This window comes from Quercus robur, chromosome 7 (genome assembly GCF_932294415.1).
Source record: "Quercus robur chromosome 7, dhQueRobu3.1, whole genome shotgun sequence".
Lineage (NCBI taxonomy): Eukaryota > Viridiplantae > Streptophyta > Magnoliopsida > Fagales > Fagaceae > Quercus > Quercus robur.
Window position 1 is genome coordinate 40,947,929 of NC_065540.1, and position 23,552 is coordinate 40,971,480.

General features: G+C 35.9%; 4 protein-coding genes across 15 annotated transcripts in view; all 4 read right to left on the bottom strand.

Moving 5' to 3' along the window:
- Window positions 1-6,211: 6,211 nt before the first annotated feature.
- The window catches only part of LOC126693456 (F-box protein At3g07870-like), a 157,807-nt gene continuing 140,466 nt past the window's right edge, over window positions 6,212-23,552 (bottom strand). For 2 of the 5 annotated variants that reach the window (XR_007645361.1, XR_007645362.1), the window contains one exon: window positions 6,558-7,070. The gene's annotated coding sequence lies outside the window, so the exon portion shown is untranslated. The other 3 variants (XR_007645360.1, XR_007645364.1, XR_007645363.1) reach the window with 3 other exon arrangements.
- LOC126693458 (F-box/kelch-repeat protein At3g06240-like) overlaps window positions 7,352-23,552 on the bottom strand; it is a 54,043-nt gene continuing 37,842 nt past the window's right edge. The window contains exon 3 of the transcript XR_007645369.1: window positions 7,352-7,676. The gene's annotated coding sequence lies outside the window, so the exon portion shown is untranslated. The remainder of the gene's footprint in view (window positions 7,677-23,552) is intronic.
- LOC126693459 (F-box/kelch-repeat protein At3g06240-like) lies at window positions 7,673-10,465 on the bottom strand. Its single transcript, XM_050389439.1, has 2 exons — window positions 9,198-10,465; window positions 7,673-8,032 (listed from the first exon to the last, which is right to left on the bottom strand). Exons 1-2 carry the CDS (start codon window positions 10,392-10,394, stop codon window positions 7,952-7,954), a joined length of 1,278 nt encoding a protein of 425 aa, XP_050245396.1. The 5' UTR covers window positions 10,395-10,465; the 3' UTR covers window positions 7,673-7,951.
- Window positions 14,576-23,552, bottom strand: part of LOC126693453 (F-box/kelch-repeat protein At3g06240-like) — a 130,287-nt gene continuing 121,310 nt past the window's right edge. For all 8 annotated transcript variants that reach the window (XM_050389419.1, XM_050389420.1, XM_050389421.1 and 5 more), the window contains 3 exons: window positions 15,431-15,664; window positions 15,231-15,353; window positions 14,576-15,162 (listed from right to left, as the gene is read on the bottom strand). In XM_050389419.1, the coding sequence (XP_050245376.1) occupies window positions 14,779-15,162; window positions 15,231-15,353; window positions 15,431-15,664 (741 nt within the window). In that variant the 3' untranslated portion in view covers window positions 14,576-14,778. The remainder of the gene's footprint in view (window positions 15,163-15,230; window positions 15,354-15,430; window positions 15,665-23,552) is intronic.

Genomic DNA, 23,552 nt, shown 5'->3' on the forward strand with positions numbered 1-23,552 from the left:
TGTCATGGTGCTGCATACATGCTTAGCCAACATAATCTTATCACATCTGATTGCCCTCATGAAAAATTTGATGAGCTTAATCTCTTTGCTTTTCGTCCCCACCAAAAAAAAAGGGGGGCTTATTGGTGGTAAGCAATAAATTAGGCTAATTTTATATTTCATGATATCATATAGAAGGCTTTATATTCTTTGCAGCCATAGTTGATTGATCTTATGCTTTTTTATAAAATATGTTTTAACTGCTTGAATTAATTAGAGTTTGCTGAAAATCATGGAATTATTGAAATATATGATTTTGTATGATATAAGATGGCTGGGTTTAGTGAGATTGTTGATAAGTGGGCTAGTGATATAGAGAACTTGGTATGATTGAATACTCTTTACTTTTGTATACAGCAGAAGTCAAAGTCAAAATTTTGACTCAAATCTATGATTTTTCAATGCCATTATTCTTTTAGCTCTTTTTAAAAGCATTAAGTTATAAATCTGATTGTTTCTGGTCTGTGCAAGGATAATGTACACACTTCAAATATTACAAGTGATTGAATCACTGTTTTTCTGCCTATGTTTCAATGGTAAAGTCATTGATAAATTGATGTACTCTCTTGTTTGTAACATTTTTTCCTAGTTGAATAATTTGGTTGTTAAGTTTGCTAATATGTTACTCCTGCCCTAGGGATTTAGAGAGGCATTTCAACCTCAAGCTTAGGAATAATTTTGGTTACAGGTTTGACATAAATGATACTCCCTCCGTCCCACTTTGTTTGTCCTTTATTCCATTTTGGGATGTCCCAAAATATTGTCCTGTTTCTAAAAATAAAAGTCATTAATTTACTAATGTTCCTATTATACCCCTATTTTATTAATAATTCAATTGTTTTGATAAATTTATTTAAGGGTAGTTTTAGAAACTTATACATTTTTAAAAGGTAGACAAGACAATAAAGTAAGACGGAGAGAGTATAAATTATAAAACATGACCCTTTTGTGGTCAGTGTTTTATGTTGTCATTGGAAAGCTGCTGAAGAATTGTTATCATATGAAACTTCTGTTTAAAACAAAGCTGTTATTATATTTGTTTTGACATGGCAATGTCATGGACACGAATATATGCTTAGCAAACATAATATTTGTCTCATTTTTGTGCTGGTGACAAAAATGTCATGAGCATTGCTTTGGCTTTTAGTCCTTAATCCCAAATTTTACTATTTGAATGTTTAGTTTTTAATTTGGGATTACATTATTACTTCTTTACTCATACACACAGAGGTAGGGAGAAATGATTTGGAAGAGTAATAAAATTGATAAAGAAATAATATTTTATTGAAATGTAGTGTAAAATAAATAATTTGATGTAAGTGTTTTTTATAAATGATTATTTATACTACTAATATAAGAATTTTCTTGCCAGGGTTTAATCTTTTTTTTTTTTTTTTTTTTTTTTTTTTTTTTTTTTTTTTTTTTTTTTTTTTTTTTTCTCTCTTAGTCACAAAACACCCCTCACTCACACTTTATTAAGTCTTAGAAAGGTTTAAAGAATCTGGTCAACTAAGTATAAGCACTCAATTTTAAATTCCTATATATTTAAAAAATTTCAGGCCAAAATAAAAATCCTAAAGTTAGGGTTTTTTTTTTTTTTTTTTTTTTTTTTTTTTTTTTTTTTTTTTTGAGTTAAAAGATAGAAAGCTAAGGATACAAAACCTGATCTGGTGACAGACAAGCAGATGAAAAAGTGAACAGCTCACGAAAGAGCATAGCAGCTAAACACAATACATGACATTGCTGTAAAAGATACACACTTGACAAAATCGACTCTGCTAAGGGTTTTTTTTTTTTTTTTTTTTGAGCTGCTGTGAAGTGCTGGTACTCTCCCAGAAAAAACAGTAGCTCCATCACGGATGGCTTTCGGTTGTAGCTGAATTTTTTCAAAATTGAACTTGTTACGGGCATTCCAATAGAGAGTAGAGACCAGGCGATGACTGTCCAAACCTCAAGGTCTAGTTTCTTTAGCATGCTCTGAAACAGTAAGAAGTCTTGTGCTGCATTGGAACATTTTTGTATCAAAAAGATGGGGAAAATGGGCTTTTACCCTTTATTTTTAAAATATCCAGCACAATGTCCTTGTATTCAATTTATTAAGCACCGTGTCCCTGTTTTGAAACTTGATTTTTTTTAAAATTGAGTTTGAATGTAACTTGATTTTAATGTTATCGAGTTTTAGGTAAGTTTTTGCCACATTGGACGAGCAACTGTGGCTTTTTCCAATTAAAAAAATCGAGCTAGAACTCGATATTCTTAAGATTGAGTTTCACGCGAATTTGAAAAAATATTCTATGAAATTTTTTTGTTGTGTTTGTAACTCGATTTTCAAAAGTATCAAGTTATATTGGGATTTTTAAAAAGTGAACTCGATTTTAAGAAAATCGAATTTCACTAATGCTATTTCCAGAGCAGATTGTTTAGAATTAGCGTTTCTGGCCTCCTTAACTTCAGTGTTTCTCACAGCTCCACAATCATACATCCCTAGATTTGGTGTTATCTCTTAAGTGATCATCTCTCTATCATCTCAGGTACAAAACCCATATCATAATTTGATGCACATAGAAATAAATTTTGATGTAGGTGAGGAATAGTTTTAGATATTGCAAAGGTTTATCAACCAAAATGTATTTTTATATTGGGAAAGTATTTTCATTTGTTATGTTATATTGTTTGTGCTTAGGTATTTGGTTGAATGAGCATTATGTGAGTACATTGAGGTTATATTGGTTGTTCGGTGTTGTAAATTTGAAGTTCAAAAAATGAAAAATTTTAGATCTGCAAGAAGCAATGAACAATAAATCTTATTTGGCTGAGTTTTTTTTTTTTTTTAAATTGTTATTAAGAGTTTAGGAGGGATCTTAGGGAAATGAAGGATCTCATTTTGGTAGTGACTGATGTTATTTTCCCCTTCAAGGGACAATGAAAACGTTTTCCCCCCTAATAAAAACAAAAACTAGTTGATTTTGATGATGAATTAGTCTAATATTATGATAAATATTATTTAGGTACTGTTGATGTAATTTAGTATTGTTGATAATACTAGAAAGCTTTTATTAACAAATGGCCTCCTAAAGGCAATAAAAGTGGTCATACTGAACTCAATTTCACTATGAAAAAGTATGCAATTCTTGGTTTTTTTAATATGCATCCATAGGTTTTTTTTTCTAATGGATGCTTAGCAAGACATCCGCCCATTGAATGAAAAATTGGGTGGGTTTTTAAGAAAAGTAGCATTTGACTCCAAGCTTCTAGGCAAAGCATCAAATAAAGTTGTACAAGATTATAAAGACAATGTATTACTGCTGAAAAATCAGAGAGCATCAAAGAGCCATGAATGAATGTTAAATCAAACCTCTAGAAGCAGATGATGTTGAAGGAAGTCAAAGGCTTTTGTCCCAACTTCACAGTAGGACCTTGCTTGAGATCTTGAGTAGAAGTTAAATTAGCTCTCTATAAAATTTGAGCCTCTTCAACAATAAGCAGGAGTCGAAAGTAGAGTGTCAATATCTAGTTGGGTAATTTTGCATCATAAAGTAGAGTTGGTCCAATTTGGTCTATATGGTCAACCTAGGTCTATTCGGTCCAATTGGCCAATTCAGTCCAGTTAGATCTATTAGGTCCAATTTGGTCCTACGGTCTACTTAGGTCTATTCGGTCCATTCCTTCTATTTAGGTCTATTCGGTCGACCTAGCCCAATTCGGTTCAGTTAGGTCTATTCCGTCCAATTTGGTCCATATGGTCCACTTGGTCCATTTGGTCCTTTCGGTACTTTGGTCAATTCGGTCTTATTTGGTCTAATCCGGTCCATTTTATCCACTTCGACCTATTCAGTCCGATTTGGTCCAGACGGTCCACCTAGGTCTATTCGGTCCAATCTGGCCAATTCGGTCCAATTAGGTCTATTCGGTCCAATTTAGTACATATGGTCCACCTAGGCCTATTCGGTCTAATTTGGTCCATACGGTCCAGAAAGGTCTATTCAGTCCATATCGGTCCATTTGGTCCACCTAGGCCTATTCGGTCCAGGAAGGTCTATTCGGTCAATACGATCCAATTAGGTCTACTCGGTCTAGTTCGGTCTATTCGTTCCAATTTTGTCCATTCGGTCCAGTTCGGTCTATGCCGTCCATTTCCTTCCATTTCGGTCTATTTGGTCTATACGGTCCAATTTGGTCCATACGGTCCAATTTGGTCCAGTTAGGTCTATTTGGACTGGTTCCGTTTGATCCAGTTCGGTCTATTCGTTCCAGTTCGGTCTATTCAGTCCAGTTCGGTCTATTCAGTCCAGTTCGGTCTATTCAGTCCATTTCGGTCTATACGGTCCAATTTGGTCCATAAGGTGGAGTTAGGTATATTCGGTCCAGTCGGTCCAGTTCAGTCTATTTGATCCAGTTCGGTCTGTACGGTTTAATTTGGTCCATACGGTCCAGTTAGGTCTATTCAGTCCACTTCAGTCCAATTTGGTCTATTCGGTCTATACAGTCCAGTACAGTGTATTCGGTCCATTTTGGTCCATTCGGTCTACTTTGGTCAATTTAGTCTTGTTCGGTCAATATGGTCCATTCAATTCACTTTGATCTATTTGGTCCAATTTGGTCAATTCAATCCAATTTGGTCAATTCAATCCAATTTGGTCTAGTTACACACATATATTTGTTTATTTATTTATTTATTTTATTATTTTTTGCTTGAATGTATAATAAACTTCATCCAATTCATTTAAAAGTAATGATGTTAAGATCAATGAGTAACTGCCATAAATATTAGATTTGTATATTTATAGCATTAATGTTTAGAAAGACTTTCATTTAAATTTAATCGGATCGAAGTGGACTGAAATGCTATATTAATGTGGTTCAGCAAAAGTGTAGCAATAATAAATGCTATGCTTAAGATTTTAGATATTAGGAGTTTGATATATATATATATATATATATAATAAATTTGGATTTAGAATTAGTGCTCTCAACCTAAACATGTGTTTTCTCTGTATGCAATTGTACAAAAATGGACCGAAGTGGACCAAAATGAAACGAGTGGTCTAAATAGACCAAAGTGAACACAAATGGACCAAAGTGGACAGAATAGACAAAATAGGACTGAATGGGAATAAGGAGGACTAAATAGGACCAAAGTGAACTGAATAGGACAGAGTAGACCAATATGGACCGAGTAGGAACAAATAGGACCGAATAGGACCAATATTGACTAAATAGGACCAAGTGGAAGACTTGGACCGAATAGGACTAATATGGACCGAATAGAACCAATGTAGATCAAATAGAACCAAAGGGGCAGAATGGACCAACGTGGATCGAATAGGACCGATGTGGACCGAATAATACTTTTCAATATTTATCATTTTTATTGCATTTTTAGGGCTCATATTTCTAATTTCTAATGTTTATTTTGTTTGTATTTTTTAATTCAAAACTAAAGATTTTAGCCTAGATATAGTAAAATCTCATACCTTTCAACCCAAAAATTAAGGGAAAAAAATGAATTTTTGAGCTAAACTTGAAAAAGCAACCTACAAAAGAATCAATTTAAGTCTCAATTTGTCCAAAATAGACCGAAAAGGACCAAAATTGACCGAGTAGACCAAATTGGACTAAAGTGGACTGAAGTAGACCTAATTGGACCGAACATCAATTGTTTAATTTATAAGGAGAACAAATTATATATTATATTACAATTACAATTACAATTACAAAATAATTATTTATTCTCATGCATCGCGTGAATCTGTGACTAGTTGTTTATAAAATAGGGAAACATTGAGAAATGTTCTAGAGTATTGGTTGAGGAAACTTTTGGTTTATAAAATAGGGATACGTTGAGGAATGTTCCAACAAGATGTTCGGATCCCATTTCTATCAGCTCTCCAAAACAATTACATACACATAATTCAATATTTTATTAAAAGAAATTGTCTTTTCAAGTCCTCCAATTTCGAAAGTTTTCTTATGATAATAATAATAATAATAATAATAATAACTAAAAGCTATATAAGGAAGACAGGCGGGCAGACAAGAAAGACATCATCGTGTAAGATCAGAGATTCAGAGGAGACGGTGGCAAAAAATATTAGTGATCCAAACAAGTGAGGAGTGGACATAGACGTTGGGTGAAGTGAGTAGAAATCAGCGTTAAAATGAACAAAAAGTCGAGGGAATCAACCATGTTCACAATAATGTCATGTTTGGTGAACTGAATGATATAAGTGTTCATTTGCGGACTCATGTGGATGTTATTCCAAACTTCCAATCACTAACCACCCGACCCGTTGTGAGAAAAGACTTGGCACCTTGATATGCCTTTACCAATACTCTCACTCCAACCTAAAAAGAAACTATTTCTCAAAACAAGAAGCCCATCTGAAAATCCAAGTTACCCAACGTACCTCCCAAAATGCGTAATTGGGATCCAATCTCATTCTTCAAATTAAACCCTTGGGTTTCGATTATAAAGCAGGCCAAACAAATTACGCACTAAATAAATAAAAAAGAAGAAATGGATTGGTAAAATAGTATTATTTCAATAACTTTTTGGCAGTTCACCCCTCGAGTAAAATATATTTGGGAAGATTTGAAACATACAAGAAATCGCCTCCCCCTATTACCAGGTTAGTGACTATTCCAACAAAAGACATTGCCAACTACCTTATGGCTTGGATTGAACCCATTGTCTTCCAGCTTGGTTGCTTTCCTTCGGATGCAATCATGTCTAAGCAGAGTCCCTTCAAGGATTATATTCCAATGCTTGTTGCTAGGAGAATTGCCCACCTCATAGCCTCAATTTCTAACACCTCCGGGTTTTCTGAGCTGGAAGTAGTTATCTCTGTCCTCAACATTTCACGGTTTTCACCTCCATAATTCCTTGTGACCATAGACAAGATTGAGTGGTTTGAGCAAACTACTGCATCACAATCCACTATAACGGGGCCTTGTGCTGTTTTATCTGGGGTCCAAGTCCAACAACTGCAGGTTGCTCAAGAGAGTACTGCTTAGACCTGTCACAAATTGGTCTATAATGATCTTTCTCTTGAACACCACTTGATTCCTTTTTACTCTTTAAATCAGGTAAAACAACATGGCTGCAAAAACACTAAATTCATCTCTCTCTCTCTCTCTCCCTCTCTCTACGTAGGTTGCAATCTTCTTTTTCTTCCTTGCTTCTCTCAATTGCATCTTGTACAAATACAAATATTCATGCCTTCATTTGTAGTGTACTGGCAAAGAACTTAAGCTGATTAAGCTCTTACAAGTAAGCACATATGCTTAGCAAACATATTTTCATGCCTGCTTAGATCAGCTTATCATTTCCTACCAACAAGTATGTATAAAATCTCGCATGATTAATCTTGAAGTCTTCCTGCACTCAACGAAGTTCCATCAGATTTCACTGGCTCACTTGTACGGTCACCTTATTCAGCTGAATACTGTCTTCAATTAGGACCCAACAACTCAAATACATGACTTTCCTTAATGACTCCTCTAACTGCTTCATTTTATCATCTCTCAATTTGGCTGAAAATTATTGCAGAAGTTGAAGAAGAAAGGTTCTTGAACTGAGAAAAGGACCTGAGATGGTTCTGGGCATGTTGCTGTGCTAATCTCATGATAAATTCCACCTACAGATCCCCAAGTCCTTCATGGCTTCCACAACTGCAACACTGTCTGCCACAATAGCTCTCCTTATTGAACTCATCTACTCTTAACAAGACTGTTTTTTGCTCTTGAAATTGGAAGCAAAGAATCGTAAACTTTGTGTGGCAAATATAACCGGTATAAGAACGATATGTGCTTGATGAAGCAAATGGTGTGGAGCAGTGGAGGGGTCACTTATATATAGGGAGAGATAGGAAGATGGGTACTAAGTGGAAGGAGCTGAAAGTTTTGGGGAAAATCAGAGGCTATAGCAGTTTGAGGAGTCAGAAGCTTCTCCATGATTTCTCTCAGGACTCAAAGGAGTATCAGCTTCATTTTGCTGCAAGAGAGACAAAAGGCATTAAAACATGACAGATGAATTGAAGAGAGATACACCACAATCTGTTGTGCATTGTGTTCCTCCACCCACACACTCTTGAGAACCCAAATGACTCAAAAATTGAGAATTGATTATGTTTGGCGAATAAGGTTAGAGAGCATGGATTAGTGCTATTCTTTTTTTTTTCTTCTGCCCAGGTCAAAATTAGGATATCCACCAAGGCTCATTAGAAAAGATGAATATCAATGATACGTTCAATACTTTGCAAATCAAACAAATTTCTAGGTTTCGTTAATTTCCAAACCCAAAAACTATCATGGTAGGACCACTGAATCAACCTTATGCATCTCATACAAATATCAAATAATGTTCAAAAGCATGAAAAGTACATATGCATTGAGAAATATAGTATTCAGGCAAAAATCTGACTTGCACTTCTGCTGCATACAAAATTAAAGAGGATTCAAGCATATACATCATCTATGCCCACTTATCAACTATCTCAATACCCCAACTGGCTTATATCATACAAGATAGTTTATTTCAATAAGTTCATGATTCAGAAAATCCTAACATTTTAAAACAATTTAACAATTATAAAAATAATAAATAAATAAAACATATATATTTGCAAAAGCAATTAAATATGAGAGTAAAAATCAAAAGCCTGCTTTTTAATATATTGAAATATACAATTAGACTTATTGCATATGACCAATGAATCAGCTTCATTTATCCAATACAGATTGCAGAAGTTCATTCCCATTTTTCTTTGGACCAAGCTAAGAGACTAAGCTCACCAACTAGTTGACGTTGTCACTAAGGAATTACATTGCTAAGCATGTCTATTGGACCATGACATTGGCATCTTTAAGGAAATGCAGAATGTGCTTGACACAAAAATCAGATCACACATAATAGCCACAATCTCCAAGGGAATTATTTTCTTAATAATAAATTAATCTGCCTGCATTGATTTAATACTACAATAGGGGGAAAAAGACAAAATAATAAGAGTATCATTTAATATTCATAATGCATATATGATGCCATGCCACAAAATACTTGTCAATATGAACTTCACAAAGATTTTCAGTTTGCTATTAACTTTACTTGACTAATCTTTGATACAAACTAATCATGATATTTAGATGACATTTTTTACCTGATCAAGTAAAACCAAGTTCTCCATAAGATCAGCTGTGTAAGCCAACCAGGTAGTTGTTTGAATTCTAAGATTGTTCACTTGCAGGCTCTCAGAGTCTATTGAAACGAGCCTGCTGTCAAAAGTTTCAATTAGAAATTCGCCGCTGTTAGTGCAGTCAAAGAACGTCATAACCCAATCAAATAGTACATTTGTCTTAGTCCAAGACTCAACTATACCATACTCTCTCATTACCCATATGAGGCATATATCCGTATTTATTTCATCTTCGTCTTCATCTACATTCTCAGCCGGACCAAGAACAACCAAAGCCAACATTCCCTTGAACACCACAAGTTGGTGAACACAGTCATCAAACTTTGAATAAAATTCATCTAAGTAATTCTCCGGCAGTCTTATCTCTCGAAATATCTCATCATTGACATCAAAAGACAAGATGAAATTGTCACCGTCATTGCCCCAAGTATATGCAACAAAATGCAGAGCTCCGTTCAAAAATACACAGGAGTTTGGTAGTACAGCAAATATAGATCCAATATTTGGTACAGATTCCACTGACAATTCAACAGTTCTCCACGAATCAGTACTCAGTGTGTAAACCTCGGCATCAGGTGGTGGCGCCTTTTCATCACCAAGCCCCTCATAAGACACAATCCTGAGAATCTTGAAATCACTGTTTTGAGATTGATAAGCAAATCCATAGGCGACTGTTTCTAAAAATTCGACAGTGAAAGGTCTGAAGTGCATAACATCGATCATTTTAAACTTTTGAATAACTGGGTTCCACAAATATACAGCATTTGTAGGACCAAAAAAGCTATAAAGGAAGAACATGCCATTACAATAGTCAACCACGCTGGAAGATAAAAAGGGTATTTGAAACCTAGAAACCTCGGTGAATGTGCCGTCGCTGTTGTAAACTAAAGTACACAATTCTTTGTCAGAAGACTTGTATAGCAGAAAACCATTATGGCTGTTATTGTAATGGGTATTGGATACTAATGACTTGGGTTGGTTGAGGTTGTGATTGAGGTGTGTGGTAATGAAAATGGGGTTTGTGATTGTAGAATACCATGATTTTGAAACGCACCTGAATCGGATTAAGGATTTCACTGGCAGCCGAGTCAGGATGTCGAATACGACGTCGTGTGGGAGACTCTCGCCTGACAAATTTGGCTTTCTCCTCAGCTGAGACATCGATGATTAGAAGGAAATGCGTGAGAGAGAGAGAGAGAGAGAGAGTGTGTATTTTTCTTGAGTAAACATACTACAAGAGTACTCTACTAGGGTTACTGGAACAAGGCTCTTGAGTAACGCAAGGCTTAAATTGATTTTTTCTTTTCTTTTGTTCTTTTTATTCTTTTTGAGAGAGGCTTAATTTTTTTTTTTTTTGAGCAGAAATACTGTTAAAACGTTAGGCTGTGTCTGGTTGCTGTAAAACGTTTTCCGGAAAATACATATTTTCCGGAAATGCTAATTTCCGGAAAAGGAAAATATTTCAATGTGTTTGGTTGCATTTCAAAAACTTTTCCGGAAAATATTTTCTGGTGTTTGGAAAAGAAGAAGAAAAACACAAATCCAGAAAAACACAAGTCACAACCCAAAAAAAAATCATCAACGATCGCGATCCAAGATCGCGATCTCGCGAAGGCGAGATCGCGATCAACGTCGCAATCTCGTCGGCGCGATCTCGCAAACATCGTCGTTCGCGAGATCGCGCCGTCGATCGCGATCTTGATCCGGCGCGATCTCTCTCTCTCTCTCGCGCGCGCGCGCGCTCTCTCTCTCTCTTTTTCCGGAAATCCTTTGAAGTGAAAATGAGGGGAGAAATTCATTTCCGGGTCAAAGGTGAAATTAGTGGTCAACCGGAAATCATTTTCCGGAAAATAATGTTTTCCGTGACAGCCAAACACATGGATTTTCCGGAAATTGATTTCTGAAATTGGTTTTCACCCAATTCAAACGCAGCCTAAATAGAAAATTAGCCAAAATCAGCTAAGAGTACATTATTGATATGTGATGGAACATCTTTTTTTTTTTGAAAGGATGATGGAGCATCTTCAATTCACACTGAAAAATCACTAACATATTTAGCATATCTAGCCAAGTTGTGAGCTGGCTTAAATTGATTTTTGATTAATGGGAGTGGGACTCACCAAATTTGTCACTGTTTAGAGCATTTACATTAGCCTCTTCAAATGTTTTTAACTAAACTAATCCTGAAAACTCTACTTATCTTAGTTTAGTTATCATTTGTTTTTATACACATACATTAGTCTCAACACCATATCACTCTTTTATTTAAATATGATTTGTACTTTCTACTCCCACAGCATATACAAGGATAGGTTGTAGTAATGATATTTAAGTTTGAATAGTATTGTTTTATAAAGATGATAAAATGAAAATTCAAGTTCAAAATTTTCTAAGTGAAAATTCTAAATTCAAGATTTCCTGTAATGAGAAAAATAATCTTGGAATTTCTGCATGATTCAATTGGTGTTCAATTCATGTTCAATCAATCGAAAAGGGCCTTTGATTAATGCTCGATTCCTCTCAATCGATCGAGACTCAAAAAATTGAATTTCTGCAGAATTTTCCGATAACTATTCTTAATGTTTGAAAATGTTTCATGCCTTGTGAACGATTTTATAAAACATTTTAACTCTCCATACGTGTCCTTGAAGGAATATAACCTTATGGATATAAATAATAATTGATATTCACTCGATATTATTATCTTTTCTCTCCCAAAAGTTAGTTAAAGAAAGAAACATAAGAAATCTTGTGAGTATTCTCCAGAACTATTTGTAGAACCCAAGAACTTACTTGTATCCTAGGCACAAGATTGTGATAACCATTTAGCAACAATAGTACGAGAGCAAATATTGTCTAAGGATAACAATTTTGTGCCTCCAAGTTATCTAATTTTCTATTTATCTTTTTTGTTCACTTTGTTCTTTCTTGATTACTTTGTGTATTATCCCCAACACAACCCATAACCAGGAGTGAAACCACTCCCAAGTGCGGGGTGGCCATGACCCTAACAAAAATTTTGAAAAACCCTTCTATAGTATGTAAAAATATTGAGCGTTTTGAAGATTTAGCATATAAAAATTGGAGTTGCCCCACCCTTAAATATTTGAGTTTGTGCAATGTTACTTTTATACAAAAATGTTTTGCACCTAAGAGGTGTAACAAATTGAACCAAATAATTTCATAACTAATAAATTAAACTAAGTATACCCTATAATTTCAAAAGCAACAAATTAAATCTTGAGATTTCAAAAAATAATATATTAAACTTCAATCTTCAACCCATTGTGTTTGAGGTTTAATTTACTACTTTCTGGAATCCTAATTTTCTTTCAGGTAATGACCAAATTGATCTTTTTTGGGCTCTTTGACCATAGGAGTGTTTGTCTTGTTAATACTTTATAGGACTGACCTAGTATGTCTGTCTTGTCATTGTTACAAAGTTCAAGTTGTGCCCCAATTAATTTAAATTTTTATTAAAAAATTAAACCTCAAGTGAATAGATAGTAAGTTTTTCAACACAACTAGTTTATTTTGATGAGTTTAGAATGAAATATTGAATCGATTGCGGTTGATATATTTTGAATGAGTGAGAAAAATGAGATGGAAAGTGAAAAACATTAATGATCTTCACATCAGGGCTGTGAAAAATTGAAAATCTTATTGTTCATGCAAGAGGTTAGTTCCGTTGATGAGTCTAGTATGATATGAAGCTTTAGCATTACACCTAGTCAAATTATAATACAAGTGATCTCTTCATTTGTTTAGTAGATACATTTCCAGTAAACAAGAAAGTAAAGATAATGTAAAAGTTACCATTATTGTTTCTCTCTTTTTATGTTTAGTGATAAGATTTTTTTTTTTTAAAATGTAAAATTGTTATATATATATATATATAGTATTCATTTTACATAGTTCATGTCTAATTTGGTGGGGCCAATTAATCTTTATATAGATGTAATTACTAACAGAGAGTATTCTCCTGCTAAAAAAGAAGAAGAAGAAATAAAGCTATCCACGGACTCATTTTTTGCACACCTTGGCGAGAAAATCATGTCTTCAGAGGTAACATTAAAATTAAGTTTTACCAAGATCATCTTTGAACAATTTGAAATATGATTTCATTAGTGTGGCCCTCATGGATTATTTTGTTTAGGTGTAACCGATTTGATCTGTCAATTGTTTTGTTTTTTAATACCAGATTTGATCAATCAATACAATACCATTACAGATAAAATAAAATAATTTGCAACAGATTGATCCATTGCAACAAAATCCTTATTTGTGAACGAATGAGCGATTCTCGCAATGAATGCTTTTACAATAGTACATTTCCCATTCTGTATTAACCCAAATTACATCCACTATTGGCTACCTCAGGACTAAGTGCTTTAATCCTTTCCTTCCGCCGAGAAAAAGAACTAATTGAACAATTACTAGAAAGTCTAATAAAAAATCAAAGTACAATGCAGAAATCCCCAACCCTGAGATCAATCAAACAAAGTCCAAATTGATAAGGACTTCAACTAGTCAATAGATCTCACAACATCCTCTATTGTACGGCTGTTTCGTTCCTTCCACACTAACCACACCAAGCATACTGGCATCGTATTCCATACATCCAAGAAAAAGAACTAATTGTATATGAAGAATGTATTGAAGCATTTAGTGATCATTAATCTCTTGTACATCTTGACACCAATTTCCTAACCAAGAAACTATAATGGTAGGACCAATGAGTCAACCTTATGCATCTTATACAAATAGCAAAGATCCATGCTTCTCTTGACGGCTAAGGGCTAAGAACATAACCAGATCTTGCTGATTAACATTTCTGCCACTAGGACAAAAATTAAATAAGATTATGTTTGCTAAACAGTAGGAACTATGCTTGACAATTTGACAAGTCAAATAATGTTCATGACACTCCTGAGACAATAGCCATAAGTTTAAATAAATATAATAGCCATAAACTTTAGAGGAGCCCTCTCTCTCTTGGCTGGATAAATTTCAGTCTTCCACATCACAACAATGCTTTAAAAGGACAACTATCTCTTTTACAAGAACCCCCATCAAGGATAAGGTAAATCAAAAAACGAATCTAGATTCACAAGACTCACAAAAATGAAGTTTTACTCACTAGACTTGAAAAATCAAGGACCACAAAGTGCCGATTAGCACTTTGTATCTTGATTAGCACTCTGCCGCAGGGGTCACTCCTAGCCTCTTTTGCCTATTTTCCTGCACTTAAAACCTTTCCAAACTAAATTCTAATGATTCAATTATCAACCATCATCAATATCAAGGCCACAATCATAAAAAAACCTAAGACTCAAAGCGAATCAAAACAGAAAAATCAAGATACATCTCAAAATTAAGTTGAATCCATCCAGGTGCAAAAGAGACCCCTCTAAACTAGGGCATTGAGCTAATGTCATTTACCTAAAGGATTGTTTTCCATTTACTTGGATCCGAAAAGTTACCTACACGTTAATAGAACTGTACTAATCAAAAAGAAAAAAGACAGATGCTCTGCTGCAGGTGCTCACAGATGACCTCTCTTTCCATGATGTTGTGCCAAAGGTTTTGTGTGCTGCTCCTTGTCTTCCTCATCATCATCATCGAGGCTAATCTGTTGACCAGAAGGAAGATGTCCAGATTTGGATCTAAACGTGGCCAAAGTTGTACTCTCATGAACCTGGCAGTGAGAAGGATCTTGAGGAGCAAGACGCTTTATGTGTTGAGAGAAATCCTCTTTGGCTTGCACTGTAGTGTTCATGGGATCACCTTCATCAGCCCGAGAAGGAGTTATACCACCAACTGAATCAGTAACGGGATCACTTGATCCTCCAACATCACGAGTTCCCAAACTACAAAGACATCTCTCAAGAGTCTTTATGGTACTTGCTTGACTTTCCACCTTGTTCCGCTGCAAGAAAATTGGAGATCGATTAGTCAATATTCAAGCAAAAACAATATTACAAAAGGAATGCATACCAAGAGGCCGATTTCATGAGAAAGTTCATTTTGACGGACAAAAGATAATTGGGAACCAGACGAAATCCAGTTCTTCATGGACTCAATAAGGGAATAAAACTCCTCAACAAAATCCGCTTCAGCCTACAAAGTAAAAAACAAGTGGGTTAGCACAGAAAAGAAAAGGCAAAATAGAAGCATGCACATCCCAAGCAGATTACCGGGCCTCCCGTCCATGGCACATAAGGAACATGCTTTGAGCGCGGAACAAGCATGGTTTCAAATTCTCCAGAGTCATTCGTCACTTGCACTTCCCACGAAGGTAAAGAGGGGTACTTCGAACTAAGGGGAAGAGTATCCGAAGAAGATTCAGTTTCTCTAGAATTTTCCTCAAGACTCAAAGAAGTATCAGTCTCTGTCCCAGCTTCAGTTTCTCTAATCGTTTCATTTTCACCCTGAAAGCATAAGCTAATCTCACTGATTAACATGTTTGTCATTAGGACTACAGCAAAATAACATTATACTTGATAAGCAGGAAGAACTTGACAATGTCATTGACATGTCAACTAATGTTCACAACAATCCTAAAACAATAGTCGTAAGTTAAATAAATAATATGCATAAGAGTAATGCTACAAATGTTTCAACTACTAAAACATAAATAAAAAAAATGGGATAAAACCTTTTTTCGTCCCTACATTTTCACATGACTCTCACTTTGTTCCCTAACTTTTTTTTTCACCGCTTTTAGTCCCTATCCTGAAAAACACGTCTCGTTTTAGTCCCTGGCGTTACATCAAAGACGGAAATTACACAGCTGGCAAACGGAAAAAATTAAAAATATTAAAATAATACCCACAAATGCCAAGTCATTTTTTAAAAACAAAAAATTAATTTGTAAATTTTAACTAAATGAAAAAAAAAAAAAACTGAAATAAAAATAAAAACTAGAAAAGTAAGAAAATTCAAAACCCAGAAAGAGAACAAGAACAAGAACAAACCCACAAAATTACTTTTAATCTCACTCTCTCTCTTCCTCTCACTTTCAGAGTTTCTCTCTTTCTCCCATGCTCTCTCCTCTCTTCCTCTCTCCTTGAAAGCTTCTCCTCTCTTTCAATATTGGCTTTTGGGCCTCAGATCAGCGTGGCATAGATCGGCGTGGAGGCTTTGGGTAGGTGGGATTCAGATCGTCGTGGTCTGGTGTCTGCTCATGGGTAGTCGTGGCTCGTTGTGGGTGAGGTGCTCGTGGGTCGCCGTGGGTGAGGTGGTAGTGGCTCGTCGTGGGTCGCTGTGGGTGGGGTGGTCGTGGGTGAGGTGGTAGTGGCTCATCGTGGGTCGTTGTGGGTGGTCTTGGCTCGCTGTGGGTCGGTTTGATGGTGGCTGGGTTGGGTTGGTTTAGCTGGTGGGTTTGTGGCTTGGTAGAACTTAAGGGTATGGATCTTGGGTCTTGCGTGGGTCTCTGAAAACCAAATGGGTTTGCTGAGAGCTCCGGGAACCGTGATGGGTCGGCCGAGGAATCGACGGTGACGGAGCAGAGTGGCGGTGGTGGCGGTGGTAGGAAGAAGAGAAAAGAAGTGAGCTCCAAGGATGTTGGTTGTTCAGTGGTTGTTGGTTCATCTCTCACATTCCTTTTTCTTGCTTTTTTGTTTTGTTATGTTGAGTCATGTTATCTTTGTTTGGTTGCTGAGAAAAGCGAGGAAAGTGAAAGCAATGATATGAGAAAAAAGGAAAGATTTTTGAGTCTTTTTGGGTAGGTTTAAGCTTAATTGAGTACTGGGTCTAAAGTAATGAATCAAGTCAGTGGTTTGGGTATGGAGGTTTGGTAGTGATATTGGTATGAATTTTTTGGGTTTGTTCTTGTTCTCCTTCTCCTTCTGGGTTTTGAATTTTTTGGGGTTTTGAATTTTCTTACTTTTCTGGGTTTTTATTTTTATTTCAGTTTTTTCCTTTTTTTTTTTTTTTTTTTTTTCATTTAGTTAAATTTACACAAAACATCAAACACAAAAATCAAATCCAGATTTTCAGAATATGGGTTTGAATTTAATTTTTTGGATTTTAAATTTGCTGGGTTTGTGTTTTGTTGATCTTGTTCTTGCTGGGTTTTAAATTTGCTGGGTTTTAAATTTGTTGTTCTTGTTGGGTTTGGTTTCTATTTCTGTTTTTAATTTTTTTATTTAGTTAAAATTAATAAATTAATTTTTTTAATTTAGAGGCTGATGTGGAAAGCCACGTGGACACAAGGTGCATTATTTTAATATTTTTAATTTTTTCCGTTTGCCAGCTGTGCAATTTCCATCTCTGATGTAACGTCAGGGACTAAAACGAGACGCGTTTTTCAGGATAGGGACTAAAAGCGGTGAAAAAAAAAAGTTAGGGACTAAAGTGAGAATCGTGTGAAAATGTAGGGACGAAAAAGGGTTTTATCCCTAAAAAAATTTTAAAAAATAAAATAAAATAAAATAAACCAAAAAAAAGAATCAAGAAATTTATTTATTATGATGTTGATGTGTTACCAATCACATTAATTTCCACCTCTATTTGTGAACTTCTTCCAGCAAAGTTGGTATTACTTTTACGAATTTCTACACTTTAATATCTTAAATGGTAGTAAAGGATTATATGCTACAATTTGCAATTGCAGACGGTGACAATTCTCCCGCAGCTTTCATATGAGACCATAAAAGACCATCACAAAAAAGGTTCATTGGTTAGTATAAGCAGCCGTGTAATATTTCATTTATATCAAATGCATGGTAATTATTCTTGAGCGTGAGGTGAAAAAGGTCTTAGGCCAATAGTAATAGATTAAGCAGACTAAAATACCAAATCATTCAATCTGGAAAATATGTTAAAAAGGAGAGAATGCATCATTATTAGTATCTTAACCAATGAAACAGAGGCAGAAAACATTGACTCAATCACTTACATTTGCAAATATCATATACATTAATGGATCAAAAATTAGAATTGTTTATCAAACAACTAATGAGTTCTAAATAGATATTTGAATTGCTGTACGTTTTCTCTAAGCCACAAACCAATAACAATCATTGGGTAGAGACAAACTAAAAAAGCATATAATTTATAAGATTAATAGATGTAATAATGTAAAAGCATGAAAAAGTATTTAAGCATATAGAAATGGTAGTATTCAAGACGAAAATTTGACATGAACTTCTGCTGTATAGTAAATTAAAGCAGATTCAAGCATATATGTTGTCTACATCATTAAGCCCACCTATCAACTCTCTCACCACCTCAACTGGCTTATATCAAACAAGATACAATATCAATAATTTCATGATTTACAGAAAATCCTAACATTTTCCAGCAGTTTAACAAATATAAAAAAATGCATAAGCAATTACGCATGTGAGCAAAAATCAAAATCCTGCTATTAGAATGTTGAAATATACAATTTGACTTATTGCTGAGGACCAATAAATTAGCTATATGCATCCCAAACAGATTGCTGAAATCATTCCCATTTTTATTTAGACCAAGCCTAAGAGACTAAGCTCACCAACTAGTTCATATTGTCTCTAAGGCATAAAAATAAATAATATTATGTTGGCTAAGCATGTACTACACCATGAAATTGTCATTTTTGAGGAAGTGCACAATGTTCTTGACACAAAAATCAGTTGGCATATAATAGCCACAATCTCCAAGGTTATTCTTTTTTGTTTAAAAAACGATACGTCTGAAAAGGCAATATAATAAAAGCATCATTTAATATGCAAAGGGCATATATGATGCCATGCCGCAAAATGCTTGTCAATATAAACATCGCAAAGATTGTCATTTGGTAAAAATATTCAAGAAGTCTAACATTTGATAGTCTTCTTTTTTGCAGGGCAACAATGGAGGAATGTGGCAAAGTATTGGAGATTTTAAATGCCTATGAAGTTGCTTCTGGCCAAAAAATAAATAGAAGCAAGACAGCATTGTTTTTCAGCAAAGCAACCAACGAAGCTTTAAAGGAGCAAATTAAAGAGGCGTGGGGTGTACCAGAAATTATGCAATATGAGAAGTACTTGGGTCTACCATCTTTTGTGGGGAAAAGGAAAAAAGAAAGTTTCAATTACATTAAGGAGCGTGTGTGGAGAAAACTTCAAGGATGGGAAGGGAAGTTACTTTCACAGGCCGGTAGGGAGGTATTGATAAAATCCGTTATCCAAGCCATCCCCACATACACCATGGGATGTTTCAAAATTCCAATCGGTCTATGCAATGAAATTGAGACCATGATTAAAAAATTTTGGTGGGGATAACAAGGAGATTGTAGGAAGATACATTGGGTCAAGTGGGATGAGTTGACTAAAGCTAAAGGAGTGGGTGGCATGGGCTTTAGAGACTTAGCAAAATTCAATGACTCTCTACTAGCAAAGCAAGCTTGGAGGCTCTTGCATAATCATAACTCCCTTTTCTACAAAGTGTTCAAGGCGCGGTTTTTTCCGAATTCAACCATTATGGAGGCCAAGGAGTCAAGGATGGGATCTTATGCTTGGAGGAGTATACTTGTAGGGAGGGATGTTATTCAAAGGGGAGCTAGATGGAGAGTCGGTGATGGAAAAAAAATCCAAATTTGGCAAGATCATTGGCTGCCAAGAAAACATCCACCACAAGTACTATCTTCTCCCTTGACAGATTTTGAAAATTCTAGAGTGGATATTCTTATAGACCCAAGTAGGAGGATGTGGGATGATGAGATGCTATACGGTCTGTTCAGTACAGAGAAGGCAGAGCTAATCAAAACCATTCCGTTAAGCAGTGGAGTTTCCGAGGATATCCTATATTGGCCTCACTCAAGCAATGGCCATTATAGTTGCAAGACCGGTTATAAATTCTTAAAAATGGAAGAGGAGTTGTCTGCTGAACCACAAGTATCCATAAATGAAGAGAAGAAGCTGTGGAATGGAATCTGGTCACTGCGAGTTCCCCCCAAGGTGAAAACACTGTTATGGCGTGCATGCCGTGAAGCCATGCCAACAAAGAAGGCACTATTCCGTCGAACTATTACAACGGACTCCCTATGTGTCAGATGTCACGGCCATGATGAAGAATCACTGCACGCTATGTGGTCCTGCCCAGAACTAGATACGGTGTGGTCGGATTTGGAGCTTTGGAATTTCCGGTGTGCTGTTCAGTTCGTGACCTTCAAGGAGCTGCTGTCGTGGTTAATTACAAACAACCATCAAACAGAGGTCTTTGTTGTAACGGCTTGGACAATCTGGAACCAGCGGAATTGGGTTCGTCTCAACCAACCGACGGACTCACTTCACCAAATTCCTCAGATTTCAAAGTCTTGGTTAGCTGAATATCATGCTCGGCAACTACCTATGACTACTCCAGTGCAGCAGAACCGCAATACCAGAACTCTTTGGAGGCCACCACCATCGGAGCTTTTCAAAATAAATTTCGATGGCGCCGTCTTCACACATGAAAAGAAGTCTGGCATTGGAGTCGTTATAAGAGATCACCAGGGCTCTGTTATTGCTTCATGCTCAAAACCAGGCCAAAATGGGCAAATGCCCTTTTTTCGGAAATTAAACATCTTTGTGCCCTCATTCTGAAACTAAATAGGGAAATGCCCCTCTTTTGTAACTCGATAATCCTAAAATCGAGTTATATGAAATACTCGATACTCCAATGATCGAGTTATACACAGGTTTTTCCCGCACTGCTGGCATTTTTTTTTTTGAATCTCTACATAACTCGATTATTTAAAAATCGAGTTAGTTATACTGTTATAAACCCTGATTTCGTACTGTCTTTGTGTCAGGTGGAGTGTTTCAATGTAACTCGATTCCTGTAATATCGAGTTATAAAGTATACTTGATATCCGTAAAGTCGAGTTATTCTCTTATAATTTCTGCACACCTTCTCCCACTCAGTGTGCCTTGCTCTCTGCTGAACTGAGGACTTTCTGCTGAACTGAGTTGGAACTCCTCCACAGATCAATAGCGGCTTTCTTCAAACTCAATTGAAATTTGTATCACCTCAGGTAAAAAATTCACATCACAATTTTAGGGCAATGTTATTTTCATTTGATATTGTACTAAATTTTGATTTTTTAGGTTGAATGAATGTGAAGTAAGTACATTGGTGTGATTTTGGTTATTTGTTGTAGTAAACGTTGGTGAGAAGAGAATGAAATAATTTCTTTACTATAGCAACATTTTGTATTGCACATAATCATCATTGATCAGACATTTACAACAACATTTAGTGTTGAAGACAATGTGTAGACATTACCAACAATGTCTATTGTTTATGGTCAAATGTTGGTGTTAGTGTTAGTATTTCATTTTTAGCATGCAATAGTACACAATTTTATGAATGTCTTTGCTGTGTACCATTCTACGCAGGATTACATTATTTAGCAACAGTTGATACACACTGTTAACTTGATCATTTGGTGTTATTGTATTCAGTGTCAATGTCTGGTTCTGGCAACCCACAACTCTATAGGCCTCATGATGTGTTCACTGCTATGGGTCGTTGTTGGGTATTGGAAGATGAGTTCAGCTATCCAATCAATCCGAATTTGCGAAATAGTGCTTACGTTCACAATACCATGAGACAGGAGTGGGCTTGGTTATTTCGTGAACAACAAATGTTTTATGATGAGTTGGTTGGTTTTAAGTTGCCAGTGCCTCGGCGACTCGCATCACAAATGCCCAGAGACAGCATCGACGAAATTCGTAAAGCATTGAACCGCATAAGAGAAGAAAATAATCGAATGAAGATACGTCTTAATCGATATCAGACCCAAGTCGAGATTCGAGAGTCAGTGCAGGAAGGGTGGTATGAGCATGCACAGTTCATGCAATCACTTCTTGCTGATCCCATTTATCAGTCAGACGTGGAGATGTCAGATGAAGAGTAATCGTGTCGTGTCGTGGTGTAATTAGATTTTGTTGGAGAACTATTTTGCTTAACTATGTGTTATATGTATGGTTGCATTTGTACTATGTAAACCTTATTATTGATTATGAGAAACATGCACGTTATTCGTAATGTAGATTATTCTCACATAAGTCATAAAAGTCAAATATTCTCACACATGATGTTTTTCAATAAGCACGTACGACATAACACAGAAAACATAAAATAACTTACACTAACATTATTAACTTAACCATAGACATAACACACACACACACACACACACACCACAGTGGCATTCATTCTGATAGGTAGTCCTCGTAGTTGAGGACATTGTTACGTTCTGCCGGAGTGAGTTGCTTGTTTGTTGCAACGGCTTGCTCCTCCGCCAATTGTAGCATATGATACCTGGACCTACGAAGTATCATAAGATTGTTCTCTTTTTTTATTTTCGTCACTGCACTCTCATATTGGTGCATGTTTTGTCGTGGCAGTGTGAGCGAGCTACGCTTGACAAGAGGCGCTCCGATTTGCAGGAGATCATTGTGCAGAGCGTTGGACTCGTTCACGCGAAAGTCCCACTCCTGTTGCAATCCGGCATAGTATTCTCTCTCCTCAGAATCCTTTGCGTTCTATAGTTATTTGGAAAACGAGGTAGCATCCAATTACGCATTGACATTGGAAAATGTGACTTTAGATCGGTATGTGTAGAAGTTTTGCAAGGGTATATGTATGTAAATGGGACTTCGGTATGTGTAGATGTTTTGCAAGGGTAGATGTAAATGGGACTTTATATAGGGGTTTTGCAAGGGCAAGTATTCAGGTGGATGTGAGTATAAGTATTCACGTGAATAAAGATGATATGAGTTGACAGTATATTGTTCAGTGGCGTCTGTTGGTGCATGTGATTCGTTGAGGTAGCTGTTTCATATGGCTATAGCTTGTGTTACAGTAGCGGGCTGGTGATGTGTACTGCAAAAGAGGTTGCGTATTTATTCACGTGAAGACTATTCAACATTGATGTGCTTCATCTGACATGATTTGACGAGACAATGTTGAGCTGTGTTAAATGTATCATAAACTTCTCAGGGATGCTATAGGTACATCCTTTAAAAATGCTGCATTGCAAAAGGATGCATAGCTGTGTATTGACGTGCGTGTAGGTGATATGACTGGATAGGGTTCAACAGTGCAAAGCTATTGAGCAGCACTACGAACATCAATGTAGCAATAGGACCAATAACACTCGAAATTGATGCACAAAATTTTCTGCGTTGCTATGTGTATTGACGTGAGTGTGGATGGGTACTTCTGGTCAGGGTTCAACAATACTGAGCTATCCACCGTAGCTACAGTCATTGCTCCCTATGGTGGAATTTGGCAAGTGTGATTGAAGAAAGCTGATAACAACATTAGGTTTTGTAATGGTTGGCAGGATTTCGCTGAATACCA

Bases quoted from the DNA above. Each gene is read 5' to 3' on its own strand.
- LOC126693459 (XM_050389439.1), bottom strand. From the start codon at position 10,394: ATGTCTCAGCTGAGGAGAAAGCCAAATTTGTCAGGCGAGAGTCTCCCA. The intron at 8,033-9,197 runs GTAAAAAATGTC...TCTCTCTTGCAG, and splicing joins ACTTGGTTTTACTTGATCAG to CAAAATGAAGCTGATACTCC.